The sequence below is a fragment of the Psittacula echo genome (assembly GCF_963264785.1).
Source record: "Psittacula echo genome assembly, chromosome: 17".
In the NCBI taxonomy this organism is placed as follows: Eukaryota; Metazoa; Chordata; class Aves; order Psittaciformes; family Psittacidae; genus Psittacula; species Psittacula echo.
Genome location: NC_137753.1, coordinates 2,261,054 through 2,274,898, shown reverse-complemented (window position 1 = coordinate 2,274,898; position 13,845 = coordinate 2,261,054). Strand labels below are relative to the sequence as shown.

General features: G+C 47.1%; 1 protein-coding gene across 2 annotated transcripts in view; it reads right to left on the bottom strand.

The window, feature by feature from the left end:
* CAMTA1 (calmodulin binding transcription activator 1) overlaps positions 1-13,845 on the bottom strand; it is a 221,624-nt gene that overhangs the window by 30,840 nt on the left and 176,939 nt on the right. For both annotated transcript variants that reach the window (XM_080631333.1, XM_080631332.1), the window contains exons 7-10: positions 13,355-13,495; positions 9,187-11,042; positions 6,529-6,655; positions 5,645-5,779 (exon numbers count right to left, since the gene is read on the bottom strand). In XM_080631333.1, coding sequence (XP_080487459.1) covers positions 5,645-5,779; positions 6,529-6,655; positions 9,187-11,042; positions 13,355-13,495 — 2,259 coding nt within the window. The remainder of the gene's footprint in view (positions 1-5,644; positions 5,780-6,528; positions 6,656-9,186; positions 11,043-13,354; positions 13,496-13,845) is intronic.

The following is a 13,845-nucleotide window of genomic DNA, read 5'->3' as shown; positions in this document are numbered from 1 at the left end:
GGAAGAACTGCAGGCCCCGGCACGGAGCGCGGTCCGCCATGCAGCTCGGAGCAAGCACAGGCTTTCCCCAGGCATCGGGTGTCTGACCGGGAAGTCAGGCTGGCTCGAAAGACAACATCCAGAGCATAAAATGAAACGCTCCTCACTTGAGGCACAACAGAGCCAAAACAAAAAAGGACGGTCTGGATATGCACTCAAAGCAACAGAAGACAGGCAGCAGAGCAGCCTGTCCTTACGGATCCCTTGTGAAAGCAAAAACCCAAACAAATCTCCACAGGGATATAAACAGCACAGCCAAAGCCTCCACGAAGTCAGGAGTCAGTAAATAAGAGGAGGATGAATGAAACACTTAAAGTTCATAGTGTAGTTCTTAATAAGGAGCAAGCAAGCACGTCCTCTACCAAGGCTCGCTCATCCCAGTGAGCCCCATAACACAGCACAGAACCTTCATCTCTCCTCCTGAGGAAACCCAAATATGTAATTTTTATGGTAAAATCCAAGATGTAAAGTTAAGCATCCAGTCACCTCTACCCAGAGGGGAAGAGGAGTGACACGCATCACTACTGCTCACAAACTCTTTCCTACCTCTTCCTGAAACATCTCTAAGGACCTCACCAATACTGAACACATCTCTCTTACAGCACCGTGTTGTCTGCGTATCATCACCTCGTGCCAAAAAGGGCACCCGGTCCCGGTCAGCAGACCTCCGCTGTGGATTTTGGTAATGAACATCCACCATCTGGCACTGCAGGAATCACGTACCTGTGAAACGCGGAATGCCGCAGGCAGCAGCACACACTGTACTGTCTCAGACAGCCTGAACGCATGTGCCCCATCCACCTCCAGCACACCAGAGCAAGAGCTTGGGTGCCACAGGTATGGCCACGTCATGCTAACGCAAGCGAGCCACCCAACACCCCAGCTGGGAAAGACAGCCAGACCTTGAACTGAGAAGCCGAGAGTAGCTGAAAGGCTGCCTGTCATGCTCTCTTGCGTCAGCACCACTTACATTCAGTACCACTCACACCCTTGTCCATCCCATACACCCTTGACTCATCAGTTCACACATTGCCTGCCCATGTATTTTAAGTTCTTGTTTGGACTCTCTATGGCAGCACTTGCTCCTCCCAAACCTCTTTCCTTCATTTGTGTAACAGTAATGCCAAGGAGCACTTGCACCAGTCTCCCTGGGATTTCTGGTCATGGCCCATGCCAAGGAAACATCCTCTCTACAGATGCTGTTTAAAAGCCGCAAAGGCTTCAGTAGAGGGCAAACATACGTGCTTCCTGCTGGAAATCTGTACTAAAAGGCCTTTCTAATTTGTTACACATCTGTCACCAGAAGATCTGTCCTTCAGGTCAGAAGGGCACTTGTCTGATTTTTGTTCTAAGAGAACCTCTATGCAGACATGTCAAACAGCTATGGAAACACACGACAGCTTCTGAAAACTCTCAGCTTCACAAAGAAAAAAGAGGCTGCCAAGTTTATCGCAGGAGATCAGCATCATGTGGGAGTGCTTCCTTTGGGAGAAGAAAGGCTTTCTTTGAAAGGAAAGAACATTAGTATTCTAACTAACTAGAACAAAACTGCAAGAGCATCAGCAACTGGTGTCCACTGTCCACTTGTAAAAGATCTAACTCATCTGTGGCGTAAAATAAGGAAAAATAGAGTAAACCAAGTGTGGCTATGTATAGTTCACAAAAGGGTGCACTATTCTTTAGAGCACAGTATAGACACTGAAAAAGAAAGAAGCCCTTCAGAGGATGACCACCCAAAGTGCTGCCCCTTAAAACTCCTCCTCTGCACATTCCTTCACTTGGCCTGATACAGGAGGCACAGAGGGATATGGTCTCGCAACACTTGACAGTTGTTAGCAGTACTGCTTCCTGATCCCAATGGCCAATACTTGGTCTGTGCTCAGAAAGGTGGGATTTTATCATTGACCCAAGCTCACCACTTTGAAGTGTAGCAAAACCAGGAAGTTATTTAGACATGGGTTAGTGGTAGACTTGGCAGTCCTGGGGTAAATGTTGGACTTGATGATCTTAAAGGTCTTTTCCAACCTGGTTGAGTCTATGATTCCATTAGATGTTTTTCTCTGGGAAACATGATTCCCATTGTACCCAGGTGGAAACAGATCCTGCTGCGATGCTGCACAGGTACATGCCTGGATTTCATGGCATTCCCATGAGCTCTGAGCCTGCACTGGGAGCTGCTCAGCATGCAAGAAAGTTTGTGCTCACTTCTTCCTGTGGTCACCGTGGAGCTCTGGTTTTGCACACTTGGTTTCTGATGCTTCTTTGCTAACCCGTCTTTCTTAAAATCTGGAAACTTCTACAGGGTTGTGATTTGTGCCTACTATCTTAGCATTAACTGGGAGCCATCCATCCCTGAGAGTGGCAATTGCACGTACACATCTATTTTATTTATTGGCTTTGTTTATGCCATATCCTTTCATGATTGAGCTACAACTGTCTGGAGCTGTGCTACAGCCTGCGTAGCACAGCCTGTTGCTGCAAAGGCACATAACAACTACACAGGTCCTGTAACTGGACAGTAAATTCTCAAGAGGAGCTCGCAGAGAAATCAAAGCCACTATATGTTGTGAGCTGGGCATGGACAGGCAGCTAAAGATTTGGCTCCTGAAGAAAGAAACAGAGGCTGAAGGTTTTCAGTTATCTGCAGAACTGAACAAAGGCAGCAGATTAATTTGTCTTAATATAACCAGAAATATACAGTTCACATATAGGAAGTCTCTATCTTTATTTTAAAGAGATTGTGGGTGACAAATATTTGTCTAAATTTATGGGAGATGGAAATTGCTGATTCTTTTAGTATGCTGTTCCTGGGGTAGAGCTAACTGTTAAACCTGCTTCTCTTGCAGTGGCTGTACTGGCTGGAATCGTTCACTGTGTTTTAACAGCAGAGTGCAAAGGAATTCAAGGTGTTCCACTGAGTTAATTATAGACAATTTTAAAATTCCAGTCAATATTTTGGGACTACAAATATTCCTTGAAAACCTTCCCTCAAGACCATGTAACAGGCAGTAGGGCAAGGATTTGCATCAGGGCAATTGAAGTAAACAGAGCAGACAGGGGTTTGCGTATTTATTCTATTGATAGAATCAACTCACATTAGCTTACACCTTAGCTAGCTAAGCTAACATTTGTTCTTTAAGAATAAACAGAAAGATGTTGCTGTTCCTTTAAATAACAGTGTAATGTGCTCCCTTTGGAACACTGTGCATCAAAGCAGAGGCTTCTGATAAGGCACGGTTAGTATAATTATTCAGGCTTTCTCCCTGAAGGCCCTCTGCAATGCAGCGGTCCTTTTACTTTTTTTTTAGCCCTCCATGTTAGCAATGCCCTAGTTTGTTCTCTGCTGCAGTCCCCCTCCCTTCCACCATCACCACATCATAACAATCTCTAATTGTGAGAGCTTGCCTGCTAACCCAGACAAACTGCAGGAACGCCACAGACAGCACTAACAGCCACCTTCTGCAGCTCCTCCGAATTCACCAGCACTGAGGGAGTTGTTAAACAAGGGTTTTAAAACCTATCTGCTTTGCATGCTCACTGCAGGGACTGCTAACAGCTGAATATCAATCTCCATCACATCAGTATCAGCTGTAGTTCACACGCAGTGTGCAGCCTCAGCAGCAGATGAAAAGCACCTGCAGACTCTTAGGATACTCAGAAGTCAAGCAAACTCAATTTTGATGCTGAACATGATTACAAGCACTTCCTTTTTAAGAGCTATTTCTAGTTTTTTTAGTTTTAGCTATTTTTAGTTTTATTTATTTTTTATTTTTATTTTATTATTATTTATTTTTATTTATTTTTTTTAGTTTTAGCTATTTACTTTTTCTGTTTGCAAGTATGCCTCTATAGCCAAGTCACAAACCTCTCTTTACTCTGCAATAACCACAGGGATCTGTCTCTGTTCCGCTCCTGTCTATGAACATCAGAAGCAGTGCCCCCCTCAAATACCTCGATTTGTCTCTCTTGTATGTGACATGAGAAACACAGCAGCTACAGATCAGAAAGCAGCGACAAGCCACACGTTTGCATTCTGTTACGTTACAGGAAGGGGGAGAGCCAGGGAAGGATGCATCAGTCTGCTGCTAATATCAGTGGATAACCTTGAACAACTGAAGATACAGGTTCTGTGCCACTGGAATAACGCCTGGTGATACTATGAGGGAAACCCTTTTTTCTTACTATTTCCTCCCCAGTTGTCTCCCAGCTCAGACTGTGCACACGTACACACCAGAATCTGCCAGAATCCAGCTAGAAATGGCTCCTCCTCAGCTGCCCATGGCAGGTTTTACAGACGAACTGTGGATGCTCAGTGGCAGTGTTGTGTCCTCAGTCCCTAGGCTCACAATTGCTATGGTATGGAGAAAGCTTCCAGTGCATGCTTTAATGAAGGCGGCTTTTCCTGTCGGGGCTTCCCAGACAGAATGAGGGAGCCCACCCAGAACCCTTCAACCACCACCTGCCTATGCTGACATGTAGGTGGCCCAATTTAGAAACTGTTCAACATTTCTCCAGTTCAGCAGTTTGAAGTACTTGCCATGTCAATCAAAGGTATAAAATAACAACAACAACACAGTAACATATGCTTAAAATCTTGGTAATGATAGCAATATTTTAAAGACATTAAGCTGGTATCAGAATATCCACGGTAGATTTCCCAAAGCATGTGTTGTTCTATTACAGTTACCATGTTTGCAGCTGACAGACAAAATAGGATGAGGTTAATTGACTGAGGAACAAACTGCATCAGTGTGTTAGCTCATCATTTCTCTTGCCTTCAGCATGGCCCTGTGCAAACAACTGCTCCTGTGACTCCTTTTCTGTAACACTTTGTAACATCAGTATTCATTTCTCAGCTATGAAATCTGTGAAGACTAAGGACCTGACCTTCCCATATTTGTCTCCTGTGTTTAGCAGAGAAAACAAAACACTCACACCAAGTAGGAGTGCTGGGACCTTGTTAAGACTGCACAAAATGCAGTGCCCCCGCAGCTGACTCTCTCTGATGAAGAAAGATGAAAGCAGTGTCCTTTCCCAGCTTTTCACACAAGCCAGCTCTTTCCCTGCATCTCCTTGGTCTGAGTTGGAAGCTGCATCTCGCTAGCAGTCACACTCAGGAAGGGAAATGATTGTTTCAGGCTCCTAAGTTCTCCAACATCCTTCTCATCTTGCTCCTTTATAAAAGTGTTTTGGGAGCACACGGTGACCAGGTAAAGCTGAACCTAAAACTTGCATGCACAAAGTTGCCATATAAATCCAGAGCCTATGTTCCCATCCCTCAGTCCGACATTTAGTACCAGAGGACACGGATTCTTCTGCCAACTGCTTGGCTTGGACCGGGTAGCCCGTTTTGCAGAAACAATCAGCTTTCTATTCAGACAAGGAAAGCACCCCTTTGTCTCCTTCTCATCAAATGCAGCCACATTTTGTTCACATCAAAAGAACTAATATGAAATTTCTGCAAGAGGTCTTTGATTACACGCAACAGCCCTTTCCCACAGCACAAACATGCCTCTACATCCCTCAGCCACACCAGGAGCTGCTCCTTTCATTCACATTCCTACCATTCAGTGAGCTTTGTTAAAGAATATTGCATGCTTCTTACCATCCAAGGACAGCCAGTCATGCTGGGAGGAAGGCAGGGTTGGCAGAGCTCTGGCTTTATATTCAAACACCACAGAATTGGAGATGATCTGATTGTTGAAGGCAACTTGCAAAGTCACAAGCCCAGTGTCATGAGCTAAAAGGAAAGTGCATGTGGTCAGACAAGAGCCCTCCCCGCAGAGAAATGCATGGCTAGGAATTATCCTATGGATCTCCAAATGTGCCAAGCATCAGGCTGGGAGCAGATGCAATGAGAGGAGAGGGGGCGTTTGACAATATTTGTGTGACTAGACAACCGAAGGAGTCCAAAATGACAATCTGTATTTTCAAACATGAAGGTTGTAAGCTTAAGAGTCAGCTAATGGGTTGTTTTGCCAGGAGGCAGAATCACGTGCTCCTAGAGATTAACCAGCCTCACTGCATTTGCAGTGGGAAGCTGGGGCCTAACAATGAAGCTAAGTTAATCTGCATATGCTTAAAGTCATATGCTAAGGGCCAGCATTACTGAAAGTCTCTGCAGAGAGGCTGGAGATGTTCTTCATCCTGTAAGCATCAAGGACAAAGTGCAGAATATAGACAAAGAGTCAGCAGAGCAGTGAGCATGCCCCTGAATAAAAGCTGCTCTTTAATCTGCTACTTCAAAACTAAAGAACGCTTGGAATTATTTTATTTTAAGTCATTAGAACTCCTAAACAAGATTTCTTGTGATGTATTCTGATCCTAAATTGCTGTTCTCACATTAAACAGGTCAAAGGAAAAGCTTCTTGATGTTTATGCACTGGCTTTCACAATGGGTCCAGCAGTTTAGTCAATACATACACATGACACTATTAGGCTCCAAACTTGGTCTGAAACCAGCAGTTTTAGGAGAGAAGTGTTCCTTACCTGGGCAGTAGCAGCGCAGTACCCCTGGCTGAATTAAAGATGCAGGCACTGAGATCTGATCAAACAGACAGCTGTAATTATTGCTGGCTTCCTGCCATGGACCAGTAATTAGGACTTTTACTCCTCCCTGTCAGGAAAAGAGGGGAAAAGAAAAGCATTACAGAAGAAGTCATCCCAAAAGGAGCATGCAAATGGCTGAATGACAAACAGCATCATGAGGGCTAACAGAAGTGCCAAGCTAACACAGATCCTTGACACTGATCAACACTGATGCCCCGGTCTCCCACCGCTAGAAATGCAAACAGTATTCCTCCATAGCGGAGCATCTCTGCTTCTCTTCACTTGCTCTGTTCCCCACTCCTGCCCATACACTCAAGTCAGCGTGTGTCAGCCTTGACAGTGTGACCCTCACTGCTTTTCTTTTGTCACTTGCCAGCACTGGGACCCCTCAGGGAATTGCCAGTGATGGCAAACCTCATCCATGCTGCAAGCCACACCTCCCTCCCACCAGGCAGCTCCTGGCAACTTCTGGGTGCTCCATCCCCACCTCATGCCCACCATGGCTGCTGTTGGCACAGGCTCCACGCTTGCCTCCTGGCCATTGCAAAGTGCCGCTTGTCAACCACAGCCTCACGTCTGCCATCACCGGACCACGAATCCAACAGGCCGTGATGTAGGAAGAGCTCAGCTAAACCAGCAGCCACACAACTTGTGCTTCTCTGGGTACCGGGCAGCATGACCCAGGACCAGGCTGCGTTTGCAGGGAAGCTCCTTCGCCCGGAGCTTGCCCAGGCTTCTCCCCGTCCTTCCCCTGACAGGGCTGTGTCAGGCTCATGGGCTCCAGCGGCCGCCTCTCCGCTTTCGGAGGCCTGCGGGAGCCGGGGCCTTCTCCCGGCCCGGCGGGGCCCGGCGCGCTGCCAGTGGCTGCGCTGAGGTGAGGCCGGGCCGGAGGCCGCCAGACGAGCCTCTCGTCGCCGGCGGGGCGACCGCGGCCCTCCCGTGGCCTTCCCCGCGGCCGTGCTGCCCTCGGGCGGCCGCCGGCGGGAGCGCGGCCTGCCCGGCCGCGGGAGGCGGATCCACCGCGGCGGGAGCCGGGGGACGCCTCCGGAGGTGCGGGCCGCGGGGAAGCCGAAGTCACCCCGAGCCCGTTCGGGTGCAAGAACCCGGCTGGGTCGCTCCTTGTGGCGGCTCGTCTGCCCCTTGCCGAGCAGAACAGCTAGGCACTGCTCCGAACCAAACTGAAGCTCCGGGAGCGAACCCCCACAGCCAAAGAAGCGATCCTGGGGCTGTGCTGGCTCTGAAGACGCTGTGGTGAGGCTGTGCAGACGGGTCAGTCCTTGTGGTGTGTGTGACACACAACCAGCTCCGCGGGAGTCCAACAGTGCATCTAGCAGCGATGGGTAACAACAACGTTTCCATGGCAGCAGCAAAAAAGACAAGTTTGCACCACAGAGGCTGTTAGGTTTTCTCCATTGAGTTTTGGGACCTTACACTCAAGAGGAGTCAGAAAACAGGTATGGCAGAAGCAGTGTCATAGCCCAGCATAGCCAAATGCCCCAGCACACTGCGTCCAAATGAAGCCTAGGTGGGTTCTGTTGCTAAAAAAGCCACCACTACATTACTGCTGCACGTTAAAACAGTCAGTACGGTAACCCTGGCAGTGACCACACAGCGCTGACGCTTGTGTAACTCTGGATGCCTTCAGCTGCCCATCGTGCCTGAGCCTGTGCACAAAAGACTTGTTGGAGAGATCAACTAAATGGAGGGCACAAACTCCCGCAGGAGGCTTTTTGCCAGTGCCCATCAGCCATTCCTGCATGCTGACAGCCTTTCTTTCCATCTACAGAGCGAACACCCACGTTTTCACACCAAGTATGAGACTGTAAAAGTATGTGAACTCTTAATACCACCTCATCACCTAACACTGTGCTCCCGGAGCTGTCACGGCATCATTCAGCTGAAGGTGAAGCCACCTCCTCTGCTTATTACTGCATATTCTGCTGCCTCACCTACTGGCAAACTTGCCATCCAGTGGTGTCAGATGCACACTTACTGGGGGTGGCAACACGGGTGTGCTAGATCTTCTCCTGAGCAGTCATTATATACCTCTGAAAGGTAAGAGATACAACAGCACCCAAAGGCTGGGCTTACAAAACCACGAAGGACCACTTCTCTTATTCAAAGCAACCTGCCTGCCCATTTCTGGCTCAAGTCTGTGCTGCTTCCGTTTTAACTGCGGTGCATGCAAGTGAATTTGGGATGAAGGTAAGTGCTGAACTCATTAAGTAGTGCAGGTCAGGAATTATTCTAAGAGCATCAGAGCCAGGTTTAAGGATCAGCTCCAGTCTACAAACTCTGTTGCTCTAATGTGGCTAGGTAGCACCATGGAGCCATCTCATGGGACACGCTTTGCTTTACAATGAAAGAAAACATTTCTGTTTGGATGCTTCCTAAGTGAAGAAAGGGCCTGTTAGGGTAATGAAGTACTTAATTAAAAGTACACTCAGACACGGAAATGGCCTTGGATGCTCTGACTCCTAAGAGAAATATTTCACAAGCCTTGTCAAAGCTTTAACAAACCAGGTCTTGGGAGCCCTTATTAACAAAGCAATGAAAGATCAGGCAGTAAATGTTAAGGAGTAAAAGCCCTGGACTTACCTCAGGGTAAGACCATTCTGGTGAGTAATCGGTCACCATGAACAAGCGCCCACTCTGCTGTAGCAACCCCAAAGTGCCTTGTGCCGCGGCTGCTGAGACCACCTCAGCCACATGCATGTACGCCATGGTGCTGGCTCCGTTCTCTGTGCTGCTGAGCTGCATGTTGGCTTGCTGAGGACTGCAGCAAGGAATGCACATTTCAGCCTGGTTGTAGGTTGCTCTGTTACTGTCTTCAGGCTGAGACAGTCCAGCACTGTCACTTGACACCAGCTGATGTCCATAGAGAGCATTGCTCCCACCTTCTACTGATATGAAATCATTAATTAGATCAGAAAACTGGTTGCTGAAGGAGATGTCAAAGTGGTCCAAGTTAAGCTCCATGTTGGAGGAATTATTTAAGCTGGGATGGGCCACAGGATAGAGCCCTTGTACCATGTTTCCTTGGAGAATAGGGAGATTGTTCCCATTCCTAATACCCCCGTTGGCCTCAGGCTGCAAGTAGTGTTCTGTGCTGCAGGCTTGAAGATCCCCTGATTTAAGTAGATTTTCATTCCCTTCTGCCTGCTGGGAGGTCTCCATGGGAACTTCAGCTTCTGCAGTCATAGCCTGGAAGTTTGCTTGGAACTGCATGAGCTGGAGAGAAGAGGTGGACTCTATTCTGGTTTCCACTGTGCCGTTACAGTTGGAAGTGGTTTGGGAGGAGGACTCTGTCTTCACACTGGGGATTCCTAACGTGTTCACAAATGAGCCACTTGTGTCATTCAAATTGTTGTGAGTGTTTTGCTCAAGGGGAAGAGGTTTGCTGGCATCCTGCAGGAAGAAGCTGGGAGAAGGGGTCTGATGAACGTGAGGGCTCTGGACAGTCTGATTGAAGCTGGAAGAATAGTCCTTGTTGGAGTCAATGGCACTGAAGTCCATCTGCTCCAGGGTGGTACTTGGGCTCAGACCTCCTCCAGATGGAAGCAAACCTGAACCAGTAGTGAGGGTGAGAGTGTTAGATGCAGAAGAGGAGGAGAATGCTTCTTTGGACATCTGTTGTTCAAAAGATGTGTCCTCAGTTTTAATTTCTTTCGTGAGGGTTGTATTGAAGTTGAAGCTACGTTCTGTTGTGGGTGACTGCCTTATGTTGGTACTGATGCTGTCACTTTTCATACCTCCTCCACCATAAGTCTGCCCTTGCTTGGGGTTGTTAAGAAAACAGTCTGGGTCAAAATTCATGGTGGTTTCTGGAATTTTTCTGTTTCCATCTAAAGTTGTGGAGAGCACAAGTTCTTCAGAGACAGTGCTGGGTAGCATCGACAAGCTCTCTGAACTGCCGGTGGTTGGGAAAGCAAATTTGTGTCCATCTGAACTCACAGCAAGTACCAGTCCTTGTGCAGCTGCATCTGAGGACAGAAGGTGTTGATTTGGGCCAGAGGTGGGTGACATGGTATACACAGCTTCACTGGTGACTTCGGACATAAATACGGTGGCACTTTGTGACAAGCTTCCCATAACTGATGCTACAGCCATACTGGACACACCAGTGACAGCCGGGCTATCCGCCATATCCGGGTCACTGTTTAATCCACTGCTGATGGACACCGGAGAATTCTGGGTCGTGTCAGGGACCTCCACTTGGTTGGTGGAAGAAACCTCAGTGCTGTTTTGATGGAGCAACACTGGTTTCGCCACTTTGCCATTCCTCTTCTCTCGGCTGGAGGCCTTGCCATGGCTGTGCTCGTTCTTGCCTTCAGAGACATCGTTATTTTGTACCTCTGAATGAGCGCTGTACCCACCTGTCCTTGGTTCAACCTTTGGTGATATGATGCGATGTTTGGCACTGTTACACTTGTGATGCACACTGCTTCCTGCCCCTGTGCCAGAGAACAACAACATTGCCACTCAGTAAGTACAAAGTTAAGCTAGTTGTGTATCTCGCGGCTGTAGCACAGGAGAGCTGTGCTTACGAACATACAAGTGTGTGAGAGAGTGAGTGAACACACAGAGAATGGAAAATACACCTTAGAAATAAAACCATTTCTCACCAGTGCCAGACTTACAGCTCTCTTTCTCTCTAATGCATAGATCCATTGCATGCAAGGACAACAACCTCGAAACAGACACATCCCTTCACCCACATAACACCCAACCTCTTCCTCCCTGCCCTGCTCAGACAACAGGAGAGGACTGAGCATCTGTGACAAGCTTCAAAGCTCTTTAAACGTGGCCAGTGTCAGTACAGAGTCTGCACAGCGAGGGCTGCTGCTGCCAGCTGTGGCAGGGGTGTTCTGCCTCACAGGCCCTGTTTCATCTGCACCAAAGACAAGACCTCAGCCCCCTGTGACACAGCATGAAGATGCTCAGCTCTTCACACTGGCTGATGTCGGGTGGTTTGACAACAGCCCCCGTTGTCAAACCCGGGTTGGATGCTGACTGGTAACCTGGAGGTGACAGATGCCGTATCATGGTCCTGTCCTTAGCATCACCCTGCGGCCCAGATTGTGACTCTTATCTTTTGTCATCATTGTATCTATTACAGCTGCCAATCAACTTATTAAAGTAGTAATACATTAGCCAGCACAAAGCAAGCTTTCCCTCCCATAAGAATGGCAATGGATTTCTTTTGTTCTAAGGCATTCATATGCTGACAGATAAACATTCTGTACTCCTAGAGGGCGAACGGTTGAACGCAGAACGCAGGATGAGTACTGGAGTGGCTGAAGAATGCTCACGCAAAGGTCACCAGCAAACAACCCTCCATGGCCTCGATCCAGCTGGTGCCTTCACTGGCCTAGCAGAAGATGGACATCACCCAAGTTCCTGGTAGCTTGGAAATCAGGTAGGATGAAGTAAACAGCTCTGCCTGCAAAGGCATCTGAGCCACAAACTCTGGTACAGGGACTGCTTTGGTTGTTTAAAGAACAGCCCATGAATTTTTGATGTTTCTTTCCTTAATTGATTCATTTTCCCTCGAATGAGGTAAGAACATTAATTATGGTACCGTACAATGACTAAAGGGGGAAAGAAACCTCCTCCTTATAGCTAATAGCTACAATTATAAATGCCATCTTCTGGGTAACATAAAGCCTCCGTGTAGCCACTGCAATTTGCTGAATCTTTTGTTCCTTGCCCTTGGAAGGGAACTTCTCTATTATGTGCTCAAGATTTGAATCAGGTCACTTAAAGTAGTTCAGGACAGTGCTTTTGAGACCAAATGCAATATTAAATCTCTCTATTCTCCTAGGTATAGAGATGAGCAGGAACAAGGGAGAGGCTTTCATGCTGCTGCCTTTGCAGATGACAGTAAGGAACTGGGGATGTATGTGTCAATGTGCAAGCCGTTACAAAACAAAGTGCTACTGTTATGTTAAAAAGCATGCAGGAGACTTAGCACAAGACAAAACATCAAAGGGAAGAATAAAAGGATTCATGTTCAGATCTGCAAGCCTGGATCAAATGCTGAGCCTTAAGGGTTGAATTTTAATCCAAACTCAGGTACTGCAGAGGTCATAATTCTTACTTAAGCCTTGACTATATAATGCAACTGCCCCAAAAAAGAATAACCCCTTTGAAGCACTGACAGCTTTCCTTTATACATTTTGCTAAAGCCTAATTAACATGTCATATATTTTACTTGACCAAAGTACTAGGAGAGGGTGGCTAGATGAGTTGGAAAAGTGAATCACTCAGCTTCCCACTCTCCATATAAAGATAATACTAAGGATGCTGTTTCTTGCTGTTGTAGTCTCACTCAAAACAAAGCCACCTTCTTTAACAGGAAAGAAACCTCCTGTATTTTCACAATACCTAAATAAAACCTGTCTTGTCCTGGTGATGCCCTGTAATTAATGACTTCAGCAAAGTGGGCTGCAGGACAAGGAGTTTAGAGGGCGAACATGAAGTTTTGAGGCTTCAGTAACAAAATTTGAGGATGAAGAAGAAAATATGGCTTTTTGAGCAGGTCACATATGGAGAGCATTTATCAGAACTTGCACATTACAAGTAGCAACATTATTTTCCAGGAGTTCCAGCTCTATCTTTTTAGCCTCAAGACTTCTTCTGTCACCTTTGAGTTCACTGTATCTCAGCGTTTCACGATACAGCATTTTTTGCCCTCCAGCGCTACAAACCCTCCTCCAAGTCTGGATTAAGCTGTGCTCATTTTGTGCCCTCCCAAGGTACTCACCCAAGGTACCAGTGCAGAGACAGTTGTGTGTCCGAGGCTGTGGTTTGGTCTGGTGACTATCAAGGATCTGCTGCACGAGCTGTTCCACTGAGAACCCTGAACTGCTGTTTCCATTGCTGCATGTCCACTTAATGCCATGAACTGCAAAGAGAACAGTAAAACTTCCCATCAGAAACTTCAAAACCACGCCAGAAACCATCAAAAGCCGCTGCAAAAGAACAGCAGAAACCCAGTCCTGCTGCTTGGTATCAGAACTGAAGGAGATCTATAAAAACCCACAGTACGGTTATTGTTTTACTATTCTCTGCTCCCTGATATCTATAGGCTTCCAAATGCAATTCCTGGATTAAGTACATACAGAAGAAAAAATCCTCAGTAGAATATCTTGCTGTATGTCAGTTCGCTGTTAATGGTGGCTGTCCAACTAGGCTGAATAATTGTAAGGACTATGACTAGGGCATGTAACCTGAAGGCAACAAAATGCTCGTGTT